At 42.5% G+C, this 22343-nt stretch overlaps 1 protein-coding gene across 3 annotated transcripts in view; it reads left to right on the top strand.

Moving 5' to 3' along the window:
• The window catches only part of LOC126996427 (trichohyalin-like), a 178039-nt gene that overhangs the window by 110828 nt on the left and 44868 nt on the right, over positions 1-22343 (top strand). For all 3 annotated transcript variants that reach the window (XM_050856849.1, XM_050856847.1, XM_050856848.1), the window contains 6 exons: positions 4707-4798; positions 6164-6311; positions 12323-12426; positions 13113-13278; positions 14719-14858; positions 17118-17307. In XM_050856849.1, the coding sequence (XP_050712806.1) occupies positions 4707-4798; positions 6164-6311; positions 12323-12426; positions 13113-13278; positions 14719-14858; positions 17118-17307 (840 nt within the window). The remainder of the gene's footprint in view (positions 1-4706; positions 4799-6163; positions 6312-12322; positions 12427-13112; positions 13279-14718; positions 14859-17117; positions 17308-22343) is intronic.

Raw genomic sequence — 22343 nt, 5'->3', positions numbered from 1 at the left:
ACAGACAAAAAAAAAGGAATGGAAATGAAAAGCAAAGGCGGTAGGAATATAGAGACGAAGAAGGGGAGAGATGGCAGGAGGGGGAGGAGGTGATGTCAGGGGAGGGGAGAAAGGGAGAGGGAAGGGAAACACGGGGGCGCCAAATCAGAAGTGTGTTATCAGACTGTCTTGGAAGTGCGAGATTGATGTCAGGAAGGAGATAGTGAGAGAGACGTGGAGCACATTTAGATAAGTTCTGAGAGGCTGCGAGAAGATGCTGCTGGTATTGGCGGTGCAAGTGATAGGTGCCTTCTCTCCCTTCTCTCCTCGCTCTCTCTCGTCCTTCCTCCTACCTCCTCCTCCTCCTCCTCCTTCCTTCCATTTACTGTGCTGGTTATGGTGTTTACAGTGAGGTTCGTGATGGTTGTGGTGGAGTCTTCTAACTTTTCCCGCCATCCCTTTTTCCTTTCCTGCTTTCATCTTATTTATCTATTTTTTTCTACTTCCTTTCTTCTGTCATGTCATGTTCTCTCCCTCCTTCACTGCCTCTATTCTTATGGGTCTTATTTTCTCCCTTCTTTCTCTTCTCCTTTCCTTTCTTTCTTCTTTTCTCCATGCCTCCCTTCCTTCCTCTCTTCCTCTTATTTATCATCTCTTACTTTCTTCTCCTGTCACTTTCTCTTCCTTCTTCTCTGTCTCAATTTTTATCTTACTCCTTTTCTCCCATTCTCCTCCATGCTTCCTTTCCTTCTTCCCTTCCTCTTCCCCTTTCATCTTTTCCTGCCTCCTTCTCCCGTCCCTTTCTCTTCTTCCTTCACTGTTTAAATTCTTGTTATTCTTCTTTTCTCCCATCCCTCCTTTCTCCCTTTCTTCTCCATGCCTCCCTCTCTCCCTCCCTTCCTCCTCTGTTTATCTTTTCCTTCCTCCTTCTCCTGTAACTTTCTCTTCCTCCTTGACCAACTCCATTTTTATCTCTCGTTTTCTCCCTTCCTTCTCAATGCCTCCTCTCTTTCCTCCCTCCCTCCCTCCCTCCCAATACTAGCCTACAATGTTTGCCTCACCACTAGATAAAAAAAAAAGTAATTGGATACATAAACCACGGGATGAAAAATGAAGCCTTAACATTTACTACACAGAAATTATTACTCGATTATTAAATTCCTGTTATCTCTTCCAAAAGTGGGTTATTTTTTTATGAATCACGGGAAATGATGTACACGAGGTGGGCCTTCCAAAAATAGACCCAAATACACGAACCAATAAACTGGGCAGCTATTTTTTTTTTTATTCAAGGATTATATATATTGAGCGTTGCGTTTCACATTGCTAGGAAACTCTGCATCCAGTGGCCTTATCTTACTTTGCGTTTCCATATTTGCGAGAGAAAGGGAAGAGAGGGGAAGGAAAGAGGGGGAGAAAAATAGGAAAATGATGAGGACAGGACGAGAATGGGAAGGAGGAGGCCATGAATATTCAGTGTGTGTGTGTGTGTGTGTGTGTGTGTGTGTGTGTGTGCGGGCGGAGATACGAGAGTAAAAATAATGAAATATCGCCTACTGGAACAAAACACAGCGATCAAGATTACCTCTCATGTTTGTCATTTGTGGGGCGAAGTGACTGACTCGCCTCCCTGCAAACCCGTAACGTTGAGGGCATCAGTTCTAATCTAAGGTGTAGTAGTCCCCGCAGCGGTCATCCATATGGCTATCCCACCTCGAGGCTCGTTCAGCAAATGAGTGGACGGGGAGCGTTGCGGAGGGGAGATAAGGAAGAGAAGGAAGAGAAAGAGGAGAAAACGTAAGTAGGGAAAGAAAAATAGGACTACTGTAAACATGAAGATGACAATATGGGGAATAATTAAGAACATATACCCTTTCTTGTGTTATCATCTGCCGCCCTGAAAAGCAACTCGGCCCTTAGAGCTACTTGAGCATGGCCCCTGAAGACGCTCCGAGACATGTAAGAGGTGGGTTAGATTTTAAACCGCTGTGCTCTAACGTGGAAACTCTTATAGGTGGGACGTTTTATATCCCACTATGCTACTAGAAGGTGGGACAAAATATAAACCGGCATGGCCTAAAGAGGTAAATTGGATGTGTATATTTGAATTGGCTCCTCCCGTCATATAAATACAACAGTCAGTCCGGCCATATTGCAGTCTTTCAAGAGGAGGGTATCAGGACACCTCTCCTCCCGAAATTGACCCCTCTTTCGGCCACCTCTTTGGATTCTTTTTAGGAGCAGCGAGTAGCGGGCTTTTTTTTTATTATTAGTTCATTTTTTGTGTCCTTGAGCTTCTCCTTTGTTGTATAGAAAAAATGCTCGTCTGCCCACTCGTAAAGAAAAGGAACAGAGCGCCAAGGCCATTGCAGGTTATGTGATCCTCCGGTATTTCACGTCTCAGAAATCCTCTCGTAGAAACCCTCTGACTCGGCCTTCCCTTTTCCGGGTTCGTCAGAAAGTCAATAAGAGTTTGAAGTGTTATAGTCTCCCTCTCGGTGCGTGTCACTTCCTCTCCGGGGCCACGTCACGCCGCAGGAATGAAGGCATGAGGGCAGCGGTCTGTTGAGGAACACGTCGAGGCGTTTTTAATATCCCGACTTGAAGAATTTCCTCACGCGTCTTGCTTGCAGAAGTTGGTCTCTTGTTTTCATTCTGCCGTTGTGCTCCTACAGTCGTGTTTGCTGATGGATATATTTAGAGTTATGCGCATAAGCAACTCCTCTATCATTCCATCTCATTCATTTCACGCATGCAGTACAATTGGCTCCTTGACTTCGCTTGTTTTATGTAGAGGGCATAAAATTAGTCACTCGGCCCAACTTCCTTTATGAATACGCTACAATAACTCCTTTGATTTCCTCCCTCTCTTTCTCGCTCTTCCCCTCCTCGTGCTCTGAAGCCGCGCATTCGTCTTGAAGAGCAGCCCTTTATCATCTACGCAGTTACAAGCTAGACGAAGGACTGAATATATTAAGATAGTGCAGATGATATTGTAAAAGAAAATACTCTTTGGTGCCGCTCAATAAAGAGAGAGAGAGGGGGGGGAGAGAGGGAGAGAGGGGGAGTTGAGAGAGGAGAGAGAGAGCGCATTTCCTCCCATCGCTTAGAACACCAGGCGACGCTAATAACAGAGGCCCCAAAAAGACGAGGCAGGGAGTCGCGGCCCAAAGACTTTATGGTTAGGTACTTCGAGGAGGAGACGGCGAGGGAGAGAGAGGAAGAGTAGAACAAGGAGGAGAAAACTAAAGAAGAGGAGGAGGAGTAAAAGGGGACGGAGGATTAACGTAAAGTGAGATCGAAGAAGAGAAGAATGAGGAGAAAACGAAAGAAGAAAAAGAGGAGAAATAATGGAAAATGGAATGGTTGAAGAGCGGGAGATAGAGAGGAAGAGAAGGAGGAAAAGGAAACGTATGGGGGAAAAGGAATAAAGAGAGATGAAAGCGTAACGGAGAGGGAGATAAGAACAAGGAGGAAGAAAAGAAGGAAGAGGAGAAATAAGCGAAAACGAAAGAGAAGCGGAGGGGAGATAAGGAAGAGAAGAAGGATAAAGAGGAGGAAACATAAGAAGGGAAAGAATAAATGAACGTGGAAGAATAGGAATGGGAAGAAACGAATAAAGAAAGAGGAGGAATAAAGGAAGACTGAATAGCTACGAAAAAAAACTGGAGGAAGAGAAGAAGGAGGAAGATAAAATGTAAGAGGAGAAGGAATAAAGAGGAATGAAAGAGCAGGAGCAAAGTAGGATTATAAACGAATGAACCCGCTCCTCGCTTGCTCTATAAACACAATGAATCCTGTTTATGTTGTACTGTAAAAAGGAGGAGAAGGAGGAGGAAGAAGAAGAAAGAACAAGGAAGAAAAGCAATGTGAAATATGAAGTGAGAAATTCAGTAGGCAAGGAGGAGGAACAGATTATGGGACAAGAGATAATGGAAGAGAAGGAACGAAAAAGGGACATGTTGGGAAGCTAAGAAGAGGCAGGAAAGGGAGGAAGAAGGGAGAGTCAAAGAATTAGGGAGGAAAATAATACAGGCGGAGACTATGAAAAGAGAGAGAGAGAGAAGGGAAGAAGAGCAGGCGGAAGAGAGGAGTATAGAAGAACCTGAAGGAAAGAGAAGAGCAAGGAGGAGGAGGAAGAGGAAGGAGGAGGAGGAGGAGGAGGAAGCTATTTGTTGTTAGGAAAGTGCGAGGTAATGAGAAGGAAAGTTTATGGCAAGCAGTTTCCTTACACTTCACTTCTTTTTCCTTTACTGTTTCCTTTCTCTACCCATTCTTCTATTTCGCTTCCTTTCTCCCCAACTCGTCTGTTTCTTTATTTCTCCTTACACCCCCCTCCTCCTCCTCCTCCTCCTCCTTCTTCTCCTCCTCCTTCTCTTCTCCTTATTCCCTTCTCTCTTCTCTCATTCTTTATGGTCTTCTTGCCCCTCATAAAAGAACCCCAAATGCCCTCTGGTTCCTCACTTAACCTTCCCTTCATTCTCTGCTGCTTTCTTCTCTCTCGTCATACTTCTACGCCTTCCTATTTCCCCTTTCGCTCTCCTCTCGTCTCTTATTTCATATTTCTCTGTACATAGTATTTACTAACACGACAGCATTAATTCCCAAACACACATACACAGCTTCTCCGGTCACTTGTAGCTTTACTCACAATATATTAGTCTGCCTTTGCATCCTTTATTCTCTGTGTCAAAAACGCTCACTCTGAATCCCGTTTTCTGCCGCAGGTTGAGACGGAGCTGGGGAGACTGCGCGACTTGGAGGCAGAGGCGCAGCAAGCACACTACTGGAAGCATGAATGTGAAAACCTGAGGAGAAGGTGAGAGCCGGCCTGTGAGGATAAAAGATGGATGCCAAAGGATGAAAGAGAACGATGGTTTGAAAGTGGCGCATTTGTATGTAAGTGGTTAATTAAAGAGGTGTTTCAGACGGGATGTTCTCTCTCATTGGACTGAATTTGGGATTGCATTTTAGATGTTTCTTTATATTTTATTTTTATTTGCTTATGCTGAGGGAAAAGGATAAAAGAGGTCAATGGCGCCTCTGAGTATTTTTTTTCTAGATTTAACCTTCCTCTAAAATCTAAATGATGTTAATGCACTTTCTTTCTGTTGCTGATATTTTGCTCTAGATGTTGTTTTGTAGTTTGTTTAGACATTTCATTTATCTTTATTATTATTATTATTATTATTATTATTATTATTACATAGTACAATTTTATATTAACTATTAGTTCCACCTCTTTCTGCGAGTTTTTCTGAGCTGGCGTAAGTCGACTAGGCGTTTTGACCCAGTTGTGGAAAAAAGCCTTGAATGTGTGTGTGTGTGTGTGTGTGTGTGTGTGTGTGTGTGTGTGTGTGTCACCCAACCCACACACGTCCAAGGCCACGCACATAAGAAGCTTACTGTCGACTTGCATGCTCTCGGGAGGACGACCACCTCCTCCCCCTCCTCCTCCTCCTCTTACTCCTGCTCCTCCATTTGGTCTGCTCTTTTTCAGTATTTTCTCGTTTTAAAGTTTCTCTCCATTTCGCCTCTTGACAACCTCTTCTTCTCCCTACGACCTTTCCCCTTCCTCCTCTTGTCGTCCTCTTCCACTCCTCCTCTCCTCTCCTGCCGCGGCGGGAGGTGATCACAAAGGCACTACCGATAACTTTACGACCCCCGAGGCACACACTTTTGCTGCTCCTCAAGAACACACACACACACACACACACACACACACACACACACACACACACACACACACACACACACACACACACACACACACACACACACACACACTGCAGACGCGACCATACTAAAATATTTTAACGTATGTATACATGAAGAAAGTTGATGAGAGTTTCCATTCGAACGAGCATTTGCTTTTTCTCTACTTGGCCTTGTTTCTATTTTATTATTATTTTGCTTTACGTTTTTTTTACCTACTTTTCTTTCGGATAAGGACTTTATTTACTACTACTACTACTACTACTACTACTACTTCTACTGCTACTACTACTACTCTACTATAGCTTTTCTTGTTGCTGGTGCTCGTGTTATTTTTCTGTTTCCACTTTCAGTAAACTATCATAACCACCATTACAACTATCACTACCACAACCACAACCACTACTACTACTACTACTACTACTACTACTACTACTACTACTACTACTGCTACTTTTCCCTTGGACAGACTGGACCTGGAGAGCGGCATTATGGGCGGCGGGGACATCCGGGCGGCGGTGGGGGCGGCGCGGGAGGACGCGGAGAGGGCGATGAGGCGGGAAAAGGCGGTGGCGTACGAGCTGGAGCAGGCGAGGCAGGCCATCAACAACCTCAAGGTGAGTGTGTGTGTGTGTGTGTGTGTGTGTGTGTGTGTGTGTGTGTGTTAAATTGGTACACTTTACGGTTCTCCACCTCACGGGTTTAAATCATTCCGGAAATATTTTAATTCTTCGTATCTAACTAATAAATTAAGCATGGAGCAGCGAAACAGCATAAAACAACTGTCCTTCAGCAGTAATTTAGATCTAATTGAATTTACGTCGAGGATGTGGCGATACTAAAATGTTTTGTGATCGGTCATCCATATTTGTGTGAAGCAACGTTGAATTTTAGGCACAAACATCCGGCCTTTTTTCAACCTCTATATTGTCATTTTTTCTATTTTCAAATGTTGCGTCTTGTGTTTCTTTTGTTTTAATATTCTCATCCATTTAGAGTAATACACTTGCAATACGGGAAATGCGCTTGTCACGTCTTTTATTACCTTATTACTTTTTCACTGCGGTGTTTCCATTACTTGTGGAGATGGCTCTAATGTTATTTCCGAGAGGCATTCAAACGTCTTTTAATTGGTTTCCAGGTAAACAGCGGCCGCTAAGAGCATCCTTAAGTGAATTAAAGGCCTCAAATTATCCTATTGTGGGCTCTCAGATGGTTCAGGTCGCTCGTGAGTAAGTGGTTCCCAGGTGTTCCATGGAGGGTTCAGGTGTCCTTTCCTCCTACACACTTATCCGCCAGGTGTGGCCAAGCACCGGCGATTACCTGAACGAGCGGGGCAGCGGGCGGCGGGTGGCGGAGCCTCGCATGAGATCAAATTAGAACATCCAACCTTGGAACAGTGGCCGCGTCGTGCACGGGCCCCCATCACATAGATTGTTCTCACACACACACACACACACACACACACACACACACACACACACACACACACACACACACACACACACACACACACACACACACACACACATAAATACATGCCGTTATCAAATGAAAACAATCATAACCTATCATCAACTTAGTGTCCCGTTTTACGCATTGGTTTGCAGAAAGGATTGCAGGAATAACTTGTAAAAATATACATGATTATAAGATGGTAGTGCGATGTTAAAATCAAGGGGATGAATTAGAATAGAATAAGGGATAAACGAGGATGCAGTATCTAACAACTGTGTGATGGAGGTGGAAGGAAATCTAGCACTAGGCAGCAGGCATGTAGGAGATATTCATGGCGCGCTTACACGATTACAGAGTATGGCCGAGGGGATAAGGTGGAAGGTTAAAGTGGAATGGGAGTGGAGCGGAGCGGCGGCAAGAGAAGGAAGTGGTTGCAATGGGAAGGTGGCAGTGGTTGGGCCTGAGGCAGCGCGTTAATCAGATTGTTAAGGCAGAAGGAAGATTAGGTGGAGTAAACCGCTCAGTGTTACACGTTAGGGGTGAGGTGACGCCCATGAACCTGTCGGGGAACACCAGACGGGATGAGGAAGACTAGCGCACACACACACGCACACACACACGCACACGCACACGCACACGCAAACACACTCACACACACACAGGGCATACGTCTGAAGCAAAGTGAGAGAGAGAGAGAGAGAGAGAGAGAGAGAGAGAGAGAGAGAGAGAGAGAGAGAGAGAGAGAGAGAGAGAGAGAGAGAGAGAGAGAGAGAGAGAGAGAGAGAGAGAGTTTTCTTTTTTTTTAAGCTTCTCTCTTACTTCCTTTCCATCCCTTTCTTTTCCCCCTTATCATCTTCCCTTTCTTTTATTCTTTCTTTTATGACTTTTCTTTGGCTTCTTCTACACTCCAATCCTGAGCATTTTTCTATAGAATGTTCGTCTATTAAGAAATAAATATCCCTCTCCTACCCACCAGTTTACTTTTCTTCTTTTTCCATCCCGTTTCCATCACTCCTTTTCACTCCTTTATCTTTACCCTTTCTCTTATCCCTCTCCCTACACTCGCTGTCCTCTCCGGTTCGTCAGCTCAATTTCTCCCTCTCCTTTCCCTTCCCTTGCTAATATCCTTCCCCCTCCAATGTGTTCCTCCTCTGTTTCCTCAACTTCTATCTTCCCTTTCCTCCTCTTTTCTTCCATTCCTCACTCCCGTCTTTCCTCCAAATTCTTTAAGGTCACAATTTGGGCCCCGAGATGGATAAGAGAGGAGTAAAAAATGAATAAAGGAGATAAAACAAACCAGACCAATAAAGAAAGAGAGATTGCAAGAGGGTGAAATATTTCCTCTGGACGTGTTATTTTTTCCTCTTTTTTTCCTTCTCCATATTTTCTCACCTCTTTGTATTTTTTTTCTTTCTTTCATATTTGTTTCGTTGTTTTTTTATATCTTTCTACAGAGAAGAAATGTGTTACGGTTTATATTTCTTTCGGTATCTCTTTTTGTTGTTCTGAAAGCTTTTTTTCCTAATTTCCTTTTTTTTTCTTCTGTTTTCTTATGATCTACGTGTGGTTGTCCGCTTGCCTGCGTGAGGTTGTGTTTGTTTCTGTTTGTGCGTGTTTGATATTTGTGCGTGTGTGTGTTTTTCCGAGAGAGAGAGAGAGAGAGAGAGAGAGAGAGAGAGAGAGAGAGAGAGTGAGAGTGAGAGTGAGAGAGAGTTGTATATTGATGTGGAGAGATTTACACAGTCAGGCGGAACAGAGCTAGATTCAGACAGACGTGCATTCATCCGCCCGTCCTTCCCGGCAAGCACTGAGGGGAGCCAGGAGGTGCTCGTATATATAGACCATAACAGCTATTGATCCCGCAGGTCGTTGGGTTCGCGGGGGAGTCATAAAGAAATAAATAACGAGTCCAAGGCCTTTGCAATTTTCTGGTTTAGGAAATACGTATTTAAAATAATCATTTTTTTTTTGTTATTGTTTTCTTTTTGTTTTGCTTTATATACGAAGAATCCAAATCCGCAAAGAAATATTCAATTAGTAATATTGTCAGTGCGAGTTAAAGCGTTTGTGAAATTTAAAACGATCAAACTTCATCATGACTATTGCAAAGTAAGGAAATGAATGAATTGCTTTGACTTGAAGTGGCATGCATTTTGTATTGAGTAATTTTAAATGTATATGTATGTGTGTAAGTGTTTATCATGTTGAATGTTCACACACACACACACACACACACACACACACACACACACACACACACACACACACACACACACACACACACACACACACACACACACACACACACACACACACACACACACACACACACACACACACACACACACACACACACACAGTTTTGGGATCTATGTAATATGTACATCAATCACTCAAAGTAAGTGCATTAAGTTTAAGTAGTTATTTGTTTCAGCCTATACAATTTCCTTCGACATGCGAAATAAAAATAAGAATAATATATTTCTACTTAATATTTTCATCCGTGCAGTGTAACGTGCGCAATTTTATTTAATTATGTTAGGTCTGTAATTACTCTTTCTCTAAAATCTTGTTAGTCATCGCTAAAAGAGAGAGAGAGAGAGAGAGAGAGAGAGAGAGAGAGAGAGAGAGAGAGAGAGAGAGAGAGAGAGAGAGAGAGAGAGAGAGAGAGAGAGAGAGAGAGAGAGAGAGAGAGAGAGAGAGAGAGAGAGAGAGAGAGAGAGAGAGAGAGAGAGAGAGAGAGAGAGAGAGAGAGAGAGAGAGAGAGAGAGAGAGAGAGAGAGAGAGAAAATCTATGAGGCAAACCCATATTAATTTCCTATCTCACCCCAATCTCTCTGCTATCATTACTTCCCCAAATAATACACCGTTCTCGTTGCATATCAAAAACACGAATAACACACACGCAAAAGCACGCATAATACTCACACAGAAAAATAGCGAAATCCGTATAATATCCATCAACAAAAACAGTGGAGGAATAATATGGATCTCAATATATAAATGGAACGGATATGCTAGCGATCTTTCCCTTGATATTTTCCTCGTGTAGTTTGCTGGCCCGTGTTAATTATTTAGTGTTGAAGGTTACTGTGTTGCCGTTCAAAAAGATGATGTTGATGATAATGATGATAATGATGATTTTATTTATTTTAATAGTTATAATGGTTAATAACCCAACAAGCACAAAGCGACAAGTTTAATCTGCTTCTGTTACAACACCAACGATAATTAATACTACTAATATAATTATCACTTAGTCTACAATAAAAACAACGCAATAATAACAACTGTTACTACTACTACTACTACTACTACTACTACTACTACAACTACTACTACTACTACTGATAGCGTTATAGTAATAATAATAATAATAATAATAATAATAATAATAATAATAATAATAATAATAATAATAATAATAATAATAATAATAATAATAATAATAATAATAATAATAATAATAATAACAGCAAAAACAGTAGCAATAATTTCCACTAAACATGCAAAAATGTTTAATTAATCCATTCCACTCAGACATCTCTCCCCGGCTGAAATAGGACCTTTGCGATAATTACGGCGGCATCGATGTTAGCATTACACTCACATGAATAACATTAGCCGTGGTATGCTTGGTGTGAGGCTGTTATTGGCTCTGTGTGGGTGGGTATACGGACATATTGTTGACTGGTGAACCTGATCCGATGCTGTGTGTGTTCCTCTGTCTGTCTGTCTGTCTGTGTCTGACGGAGTTTTTCTCTTATCAATGAAATTCCAATAAGCATGAACTAATCCTACACATTAGCATAAATATTCGTCATTTTAAGCCGCCTTGTTCGTAAAGGTAATAGTTTAATGCTCAAGGTAGCCTTCAGTGATTGATTAATTTGTTCATTCGTTGACTTATATATTCCCTCATGAAAGTAGCCTTTTGTTCTTTGTTTCAGTTACTCGAGTCAGCCAATATGCTGCCCTTTTGTTGTCCCGGTCAGCCAGTTACTATGTTCGTCACTCAGTCAGCTAACATGTTTAAAAAAAATAATAAATATCTACTTAGCAAATTAGAAAATAAGTGTGTATTCAAAATAATTGTGAAATAAAACAGTGTCAGAGTCCTTCATTTAATATTACGGCTTCAGCGGATAGCTTATAACTTTCTCCTACTTAAGTTCTGTATTATTCGGAAAATACTTACATTTATTTCAACAAATCTCATGATATCTCCTGGCACTTTTAGAACCAGCAGACAGATCAAAAGATAGTTTTTTCAGCAAGATTTGGACCATATTGGAACTAATTTTCTGATACTCACAAGAAAACCGTGTTGCGCTCTGAGCGTCACTTGGGCTGAGGAGCAAAAAAATCTACGGATACAGACAGCCATATTTACATTGCTCAGCGGTTTCCCTGGACACTAATACCACAGTTTTCCCTCCAACAGAACAGATTTATTCTACTTAACCATATTAGCCACACGTTCTTAGAAGGGCAGCATCAATCATCACAATATTTACTTGGGTCATATATTCGAGGAAGTCAGTCAGATTAGATTTTCTCCCACTGGTTTGGTGCTGTAAAAAAATTCCAAATCCGGGATAACAAATCAAAAGGAAAAAAAAGCGACAGAACAAAAACTGCAGACGCGGAGGGAATTTCATCACCACGGCCGGGACGCCATGCCAATATTTTTTTTCCATACAAGGACAGACCAGATGTAAACCAAATTAGCAGGGGACGCGGTAATTAGTCTTGATAAGCTGTCTTTACCTCCCTAATGACCGTGTGGACCACAATGGAAATGACTGACAGCTAGATAGATAGACAGACGACCACAGATAGATAGATAGATAGATAGATACATAGATAGATAGATAGGTAAATAGATGAAGAGAGAAAAAAAACAAAAAAAAACAATTATGCACACAGACAGAAGGACAGGCACTCGGCAAAAAGGGCAGTCAGAAGTATCACATTTTAAAGTGTCTCATGAACTAAGTTAACAATAATATAAAATAAGCCAGTGGCACTTTTGAACCTTATTGTTTCAGTGCGCGCATATGTTTGTGTCTGCATTTTTTGTGTGTCTATTTGTGTGTTTGTGTCTGTATCTTTGTGTGTGTTTGTGTTTGTGTGCGTTTGTGTATTCTCAGGTCCATCCATTCCACAGAGCCACCACGACTTCATCATGAGGGAGAGAGACGCGCAGGAGGCCATGGAGAGGGAGAAGCTGGAGCTGGAGTGGCAGACGCGGCTGGCGGAGATAGAGAACAGGTGAGGGAGAGGAAGAGGAGAAGGAGGAGGAGGAAAAGAAAATGAAAGAGACAGAGGTGTGGAAAACGAAAGAAAAAAGAAAGATAAAAAGAATGAGAAAGATAAAAAGAAAGAGAAAGAGGAAGAGGAAGAGGAAGAGGAGGTAGAGGAGGAGTGCCTGGAGAAAACGAAAGAGGAGGAAGCTGATAATGACAGTATGGAGGAGGAGGAGGAGAAGAGGGAATTAATAAATAGCTCCTACATACTCTCTTGTTCATGGTAATCATATATCCTTTAAGCATTTGCTCGTAACCGTGCGATGGCAAACAGACCTGTATAGATTTTTTAGTTTTTTTCTGTTGTTTTTTTCTCACTTTTTCGTAAGACATTAAGCTCTACAGCAACGCGTGTCCTCAGATTATTTGTCCAATATTTCAACGAAATATGGTACTCCATACTGAAGAATACCTTTACCCCCAGCTGGAAGCAAGAGTCATGTATCACGGCTGCCACTATAAATAATATTCGCCTGCGCCACTAACGGGTTGGGGCCGCGCAAGAGACCCCTCAAGACAGCCTATCGTCGCTTCAGGCAGCAATTAAAAAAGCAGCGGCAGCCTCACTAAAACTATAATTATTCTAGCGTGGTATACATTGAACAGGTGACAAAGTTGCTATCACACGCTAACCTGTCAATCCTTCTGCAGGTACAAGAGCCAGGTGAGGCGGGTGACGGACGACATGGAGGTGCTGACGGCGGAGTGTGACATCCTGAGGCGGAGGGCGGCGGACTGCGGGAGCGGCGAGGCGTCGTTACGGGAGCAGATCGTGTCCATGGAGCGGGAACACGACCAGCAGAGACGGACGTGGGAGGTGAGGCGGCGTGAGGGGAGAGTACTGTCACAACCACTGCCATGCCTGCATCAATTACGCCATCTTACTCCCACGAATTTATGCTGAAGGATGTGCTTGATGAACATTCTAGTCTTGATACGTAATAAGATAATAGTAATAATAATAATAATAATAAAACTAACAATAATAGTATTCATAATAAAACAAATTCCAACCAACACATTCCTGGCTGCCTTGGGTAAAAGCCTGGACACAAACTTTATGTTGCTGTTGTCTTGTTACGTACAGAAGTTTCTTGTCACTTTGGGCGTCCTGAGTTTTTTCCTTTCATTTTTATCGCCGTGAAAGATATTATTAAAGGCTCATCTTCGCTAGATTCATTTCAAGGAAAGTTCCTGAATCTGACACCTTAACTTTTTGATTGACGTTCTTGGAGAGACAAAAGAGACCTGAACGGATGCACAAAACGAGAGCGGAGGGAGAGAAAGAAAATAAACCTTGAAGAGCAGGAAGAAAATGGGAAGAGTGATGACTGTGCACCTTGTAATAAATGTTGAAAGAGTCGGAAACATTAATCTCCACACGTGTTTTAATTATTATATTTCACTTGGGGTCATTTACCGGATATTCATTATCTATATAGCAGTAGGTATTAAAGGAGGTACACATCTATTTCTTAACAGCTACTGGAGGTATTTTCTTTGACATCATAGTTAGACTCACACGTAATTATTCCTCCCTCAGTCGTTGGGATCAGTATTTATCACAGTATAAATCCGTTTTACTAGAATTTGTTAAGCGATTCGACATACTTGGGTCCCACGCTTTTAAACGACTTATTTGCAATCCATTTCACTGCTGTGCTCAATCTCAATCACTGTCCGCTCAAGCGTCTGACACATTCCAGGGCATTAACACACTTTTTCTCTCTCTCTCTCTCTCTCTCTCTCTCTCTCTCTCTCTCTCTCTCTCTCTCTCTCTCTCTCTCTCTCTCTCTCTCTCTCTCTCTCTCTCTCTCTCTCTCTCTCTCTCTCTCTCTCTCTCTCTCTCTCTCTCTCTGAACACTACTTCCATGGTGTAGAGGTTAACACGCCTATCTACAAATATACGGGTCGAATCCTGGCCCGGGTAGTGGGAGCGCATCCTACCCAGCTGTTCACTCTCCCTTTCGGTGTGGTTGTTCAAGGGATACACGGGGAAACCTCTGGAAGATAAACTATTTTAACCCGGTCCGATAAAGTGTGTTAGCTGGGCAATGTGTCTCGATGTAATAAGTTTCAACGCACCACAGGCTCAAGGGGCAATGAGACGGAGATGAGCATAGACGCCACTCGCAGCAGCTAAAGTGTATGCGCCCACTTAATCATTACACGATCACCACTTTATACTACTCATACCACTTTTACATCTCACCACACAACACCACCGCCACAAATACCAGCACGATTATCCCCACAGCTGGAGATGAAGATGAAGGAGCAAGACGAGCAGGAGGAACTACTGTCGTTTGGGAAGGAGCGGCGGGAGTACGACGCCAGGATACGCCAGCTGCACGAGGACAAGCGGCTGGGGGATGAGCAGTGGGACGCCAGACTCAGGTGAGGAGGAGGAGAAGGAAGAGGAGGAGGAGTAGACGGGGCAGGAGGATGAGGATGAGGATTAGGATGAGGAGGAGGAGGAGAAAAAGGAGGAGGAGAAGGAGAAGGAGAAGGAGAGAAGGAGAAGGAGAGAAGGAGAAGGAGAGAAGGAGAAGGAGAGAAGGAGAAGGAGAGAAGGAGAAGGAGAGAAGGAGAAGGAGAGAAGGAGAAGGAGAGAAGGAGAAGGAGAGAAGGAGAAGGAGAGAAAGAGAAAGAGAAAGAGATAGAGATAGAGATAGAGAAAGTGTAATCCATAACAAAGTTTCAATCTCGCAACATACAAGTTTATCGTTATTATTATATGATAACTTAATTAAACGATCAAATGAGAACACTATAACTTGGACAGGTAAAGTACGTAATTAAATCATGAAACTGAAAGATGGAGAAGATAGAGGATGCGGAGAAACAGCGAAAAGTTAATTAGTTATGGGTGAGGAGTAGCATTTATTTATTGGTATCGAGAGAAATAAGAGTATGAAGAAAAAAATAGACTAGGAAGAATTGAAAGTGAAAAGGAGGAAGGCAGAAGAAGGAATAATGGTACAAAGAGCAGTAAGGAGAAGAGTTAAATTGAGGTGAGTGGTTTAAGAATCATATAATATAGTCACAGATAACGCAGTAGCGGGAGAAAGAGAAAAATACTGAAAACACGGACTGAAGAAGGACGAAAAAGCAATATATGAGACTGAAGATGTTGTGAAGAGAAGTTCGGAGTCACAAGGAATGCCAACAACGAGTACGGAACATGGAAGATGAGAGGAAGGAGACGAGGAAGGAAGGAAAGAAGGAAGAGAGCGCGTGAAATGAACGACAGACGAAAGAGTAATATAAAGAGTATGAAAGGAGAGAAGATAGAACAACAAAAAAAGAGAGTTGAAAGCAGTGAGATTGAAAACAGTGAGTAAAGAGTCACAAAAAGGATACAGGAAGGATAGGAATAATGACTTGAGAGAAAATAGTCGAGATTATAAAGATCAGACGGAGAGAGGTGGAAAAACGTTAGAGAGAAAACAAAGAAATACAGCGCACTAGACGGACGAAAACACCAAACATTACAAGAATTAACAGCCAAGGAAAGGAAAGTGATTCATGTGATAGGGACTGATAACCAAGAACATACAAAGGACACTGATACCTTAAGTAGAATGTGAAAAGAATGAGAAAAGACAAAGAGTGCTGAAAATCTATAAATAAAGTAAATACACTAGATTGACAGTGGAAGAAAGATAGGTCTGTAATTTGTTAGTATTGTGTATTTTTGAGGAATGAAGTTATTTTTGAAGGGATGGCGCGCGGCAGAGGAAAAAATGGCACCACTCTAAATCGAAAAGGGAAATAAATGGCAAGGTAAAAGAAAGCGCGTGGAAACAAAAATAGCGGAAAAAAATAAAGGGAGAGGGGAGAGTGAAAGGCAAGAGTTTCAGTTTACAGCGTGTATGTACGGAGGCTGCAGACTACCCCGATGGTCGACACACACACACACACACACACACACACACACACACACACACACACACACACACACACACACACACACACACACACATATGGCATTAGGGAAACGGACATCTAATTTCATACTCAATTAATTCCTGAATCCACCAATCACTCAACTGTTTGGCGGAGGATTTTAGCCTTTGACATAATTCTTTTCTTTTTTTATTGAATATACTGTGTCTTTACTTCGCTTATATTTCCGTTATTTATTATTTGTTTGTTTTAATTTATTTCTGGTTTCGTGTTTTTTTGTGTGTTTGTTTCTTCTGGTATTTTTCTTTTCTTTAAGTTACTTTTTAATTTTCTTATTTTTATTTACTTTCTTTTTCTCTTCCTTCACATCTTTATCCAGCTCCTCCTCTTCTACTATCCTTCTCCTCTGTTATTTTTCCTTCCTATCCTTCTATTCTACTTATCCTTTTCTTACTCTTTCATTTCTTATTCTTCTCTTGGCTCCTCTACTTTCTTCTTAGTTCCACCCTTCACTATATTCTTACCTTTTATCTTTATCTTTTTTTAATATTCTCTTCTGTCTCACCTTTTCAATCTTTTCCTCTATCTCTGTGTTATATCTTTCTCTTCCTCTTCTGTTTTCTTATTCTTGTTTTTTCTTCTCTACTTTCTTATACTTTCTCTAAATTCGTACCCTTCTCTTCCACCTCCATCTGCTTGTGCTTGCCTTCTTGTCTGACCACTGATCCTCGTCTTCATCCTCCTCAGGGAACAGAGTCGAGAGTACGAGAGGAAGCTTCGAGAGGCCATCGACAAGAGGGACGCAATGCAGGCGCGGATCGACGAGAAGGAGGAGGGCTTCGAGACGCGGCTGAAGGCGAAGGTGACGGAGTGGAAGGCCGAGTGGGACGAGGTGGAGGAAGGTCTGAAGGACGAGATACGTAGGCTGAAGAACGAGGTGAGTGGAAAGAGGAGGATGTATAAGAGATGAAAGCTGATGAATGAGGTGAGTGGAAACAGGAGGAAAAGGAGGAGGAGGATATACAAGAGATGAAAGCTGATGAATGAGGTGAGTGGAAACAGGAGGAAAAGGAGGAGGAGGAGGAGGATGTATAAGATATGAAAGCTGATGAATGAGGTGAGTGGAAACAGGAAGAAAAGGAGGAGGATAAACAAGAGATGAAAGCTGATGAATGAGCTGAGTGAGAGGAGAAGAACATGCAGTAGGAGGAGCAGGAGGAGGTGCTAGAAAAGAGAAAAGCAAGAGAAAATATAAAATAGCAGACAGCAGAAAGCTTCTTAGGTTTTAACGAAGCTGCCTGCTGAAGTGAATTAATCTCTTCACCAAACACTTAAAGATGAGGAGAGGTAGCAGATAAGACGAGGAGGAGGAGGAGAACGAGGAGGAGGAATGAACAGACGATATGAATTGTATGTAAAAGGAGAGTCATGAAAGCTACAGTAATATTAGCATTAGAGAGAGAGGGAAAAACGGACCGGGAGAAGAAAGTCGAGAAAAGAGGGAACAAAGAAGACTATACAGGGAGACTAATGTTATAAGATGGAAAAGGGATTATTGCTGAGAGAGACAGGGCTTCAATCCTAATATCCTGTGAACGAAGCAATATAGCATGAGTAAAACGTAAAGCTGAGGCATAGATAACAAAACAAAAAAAACGAATGAAATAAGAGCTAATAAGGAGAGAAAGGAGGATTGAAAACATGAACGAGCTGAAAGAAGGAAACGTAAGGAGAAGGAGAAAAAAAATTATGACTCACTGAAACGAAAATGAAATGCAAACACATGTGAAAGGGAAATAAAAATGATGGATAAAAGTGACGACGAGGGGGAATAGAGGTTATTTATGCACGCACAATGACCATTGAGAGAGAGAGAGAGAGAGAGAGAGAGAGAGAGAGAGAGAGAGAGAGAGAGAGAGAGAGAGAGAGAGAGAGAGAGAGAGAGAGAGAGAGAGAGAGAGAGAGAGAGAGAGAGAGAGAGAGAGAGAGAGAGAGAAGAGAGGGAGGGAGGGAGGGAGAAGAGCAAATAGTGAAAAGATCGTGAAATGAGTTTTGGGAGGGCGACAGCGATGATGATGAGGATGATGATAATGAGGATGATGATGGGGCTATTGTGTTATTATTATTATTATTATTGTTATTATTATTATTATTGTTATTATCAACCCTCTTTGCAAACTTCTCCCCCTAACTTGCCATCACATTTCCCTTCCTTCATTTTCCTTCCCTTCCTTTCCCTTCCCATCCCTCTGCTCCGTATCATTCCCATCTCCCTTCCTATCGTAAGTTCAGCCTCCCCAAACAAACATTCTCTCAGTATCTGTTCCCCATTTTCCTATCTCCCTTGTCCTCACTGCCTTTCCCTGACACACACACACACACACACACATACACGCCACCTACTGGGTATGTATAATGAGATTCAGAATACCTTTGAATCCCTCTGGTGGTTCGAATCAAATGCCTTCCCTCAAAGTGTGTGTGTGTGTGTGTGTGTGTGTGTGTGTGTGTGTGCGCCCTGGCCCCCGCAGCGTGTGGGTAGACTTTTTGTTTGTTTGTTTGTTTGGTTGAGTTTCTGTGGTACTATTCTGTGGTTCATTCACCTCGGTATTGCATTCATTTGGTTGTATATGACGACTTTCTCTCTCTCTCTCTCTCTCTCTCTCTCTCTCTCTCTCTCTCTCTCTCTCTCTCTCTCTCTCTCTCTCTCTCTCTCTCTCTCTCTCTCTCTCTCTCTCTCTCTCTCTCTCCTTTGTTGTGTTGCATGTGGCGAGCATTTTTCTTTGTTTGTTTAGCTCTATTGAGAGAGAGAGAGAGAGAGAGAGAGAGAGAGAGAGAGAGAGAGAGAGAGAGAGAGAGAGAGAGAGAGAGAGAGAGAGAGAGAGAGAGAGAGAGAGAGAGAGAGAGAGAGAGAGAGAGAAAGAGATTATAGGCTACTTCACAATAACCAGTCTTTTCATAACATACGGTCTTCTTATGTGTTTTTGCATTAACTTTTCATCTAGGATAAGAGGAGCGTATCAGCAATCTGCCTTCGTCACCGCTATCACATCTATTCACTCAACCTCCTAACCACCGCTCAAGGCTTCAGTGTGGTCCGTGGCGAGGCTTCGAGCGCATGAACCAGAATTACTTGAAGCCTGTGAACCCCCAAAGCCTTAAACTGTCTTTGGCGTGCGCTGAGGCCCAAAGTTCCGCTATTATCTGGAGTCATCAAGAGATTTCGGCAATTTTTCCGTAATTAAGAGCGCGGCTTAAAACTTCTTGTCCTCGGCTCCTCCTGCATGGCCTTTACGGCGGCATCTGGTGACTTTGCTTTATCGGTTTGTATTTTTAGTCCTGAAAGAAAGATCGTTAAGGCTGAAAAGTTGTTAATGATGATGCGTTGTCATTTTGCTGGTTATATTTATCGAAGTTTGTTCTTAACGTTAAACCTTGGAAAAAAAGTAATGCCATAGGATTTTGAATGAGGTGTCTTTTGATATGAAGCATTTCGAAATTACATTTATAATTTTCACATAAATCTATTGCTTTTTATATAAATATGTGCCATTTAAAGGAAATGAGGATCTGTTAAACACACACAAAAAAACGAATTATTGACAAGAACATTTAAATCCCCTTCTTAACATTTCTACCCAAAACAATATTATTTTTTTTTCTGTTTTTATCGGCAAGCTATTTCAAACATTTACTTCTTTCTGTCTGAATCGAAGAGCAAGTTCAAACATTCGGGAAACAAATCTTGCTTCTGTAATGGCGTGACGTGAGTTGCGATACGAGTATTTGCTCGAGCCAGCCTCCGGTTACGGCTTGGCCATCTGGCGGCCGGGAAATAAAAGAATAAAGTGCAGCAAAGATGGAGGTGAGGGCAAACTTAGCAAGATCAAGAATGGGGGTGAGAGAGAGAGAGAGAGAGAGAGAGAGAGAGAGAGAGAGAGAGAGAGAGAGAGAGAGAGAGAGAAATTATAGTTCGAGGAGACTAATAAGTAATAATGGCAAATGTTTATGAGACTAAGCTTCCATTTCTTTGTTTTCATTTTCTTTCTTCCGTCTATTTTTTTTTCCTGATTCATAAAGAGAGAGGTTGGTATAGATACGTATACAAAACAGACATATACATAGACGACACAGACAGAGATAGAGATAGAGATAGACACAAACAGACAAACAAGGAGACAGACACAGACAGGGAGGATGAAGGGACCGCCTCAACTCCTGCTGTACTTCACATTCAGGGAGGGAGAGCACTGTGGCCCGCTCCTTGGTCCCCTCTTTTTCCGCCTCGTTTTTACCCGGCAGTGCTCGGCGGCCTCATAATACCTGAGAGAATTAGCCTTCCGCCGCTTTTTACCTGTTCATGGACTCGAATGGGAAGAAATTAAGGAAAAACTCACTTACCTCGAATCTTTTGCGTTGATTCTTTCACTCCACCTATGACATTACGCGTTTTTTTTTTGTCCTATGCCGTTTTCATTTTCTCCTTCTTTATACAAGCAAAAGGAGTATTACCAGTCACAAAATGTTGGTATTGCAGTTTTTGAGTTTTCATTTCGTTCTTTCCTTTCCTAATTGTTTTTTTTCTTTTTCTTTTTTTTCTTTTTTTTTTGGATGTATATGAAACATTTCGCTTTGTATTGCCTCGTGTGTGTGTGTGTGTGTGTGTGTGTGTGTGTGTGTGTGTGTGTGTGTATGTATGTGTTCGTGCCTCGCTCTCTTTTATGCGCTCCTGGAAATGAAAAGTCTGCGGTCATAACACGCCTCAGCCTTGTATACTTTTCATCAGCGGGAGGACCTTGTATGCATTTTCCTGTCCCATTTACGTCACCAGCACAGTCCTTGACCCCCCCTCTCCCCTCACCCACCGCAACCACCACCATCATCATCACGTCCACAGCTTCCACTAGCCCCACCCTTACGCATTGGCTTTGCTCAGTCCTCTGCACCCAACCACTATAATCTTGTCTCTCTATATCCCATTTCCACCTTAGTTGTTGTCCTTGAGCTGTCTCTCTTGCTGTAAAAAATCTTCCATCACAGTCGTATTTACAACTGCCGCCGTCCACCACCTCCCTGTACCTCCTCACCATAACCTACATCATCATCCCTTTTACAACCACTACCACCTACCACCTTCTGCGTCTCCTCAGCGTCAACCGCCCTGCTACCACAAACTTTCATCACCATCCAATTTACAACCGCTACCTCCCGCCACCTCTCTGCACCTCCTCCATCACCATCACCTTTGCAACGTTCCCTTAGCCACCAAAACTACCATCACACAACACCATCACGCTCCCATTAACCACTACCGTCAACCCACCCACCATCCGCCGCCATCTCCGTCCCCAGTACTTTTTCTTCGCTGTCTCCGCCGCCAGCCGCACGCCGCCACAGTCCCAGTTTCCAGTTCCTGTTGTTTGTTATTCTGGAGTGATTTATGCGGCTGCCATCCCGACTTCGTTCCTTTCCCCGCCCGCCACCGCACCCTTTCCGTCACTCACCCCGCTGCCTCTGCCTCTGCCGCCCTGAGCCGCGGGTATACTGGTGGCTCAGTGCAATATTCTTAAACGATACCACCTCACGTCAGTTCTGTCTAAAGCCCAGAAAAGAGGTAAAATGCGTTCTCATCAGTGGTTTTCAGAGTTGATGGTACAGAAGCCTTGTCAGACTCTCACTACGGTCAAGACACTTCCCCGGGAAAGGCCCACAACTCCCACGAAAGCCACGTCAAGTGTGTGTGCTTGGAACCCGAGATGTTTGATAATGTGGCTCTTAATCCCGTTACTACCCCGGCAGGAAGAGAAATCATAGTTCGAGGGGAATAATAGATAATAATAGCAAATGTTTATGAGACTAAGCTTCCATTTCCTTGTTTATATTTTCTAATCTTTCTTCCGTCTATTTTTTTCTCCTAATTCTCAGTATTTTTTCTATATCTCTCTTATCTCTACTTCTGTTGATTCTTAATTC

This window comes from Eriocheir sinensis, chromosome 10 (genome assembly GCF_024679095.1).
Source record: "Eriocheir sinensis breed Jianghai 21 chromosome 10, ASM2467909v1, whole genome shotgun sequence".
NCBI lineage: Eukaryota > Metazoa > Arthropoda > Malacostraca > Decapoda > Varunidae > Eriocheir > Eriocheir sinensis.
The sequence above is the reverse complement of the archived record's forward strand: the minus strand, read 5'-3'. Positions and strand labels throughout refer to the sequence as shown.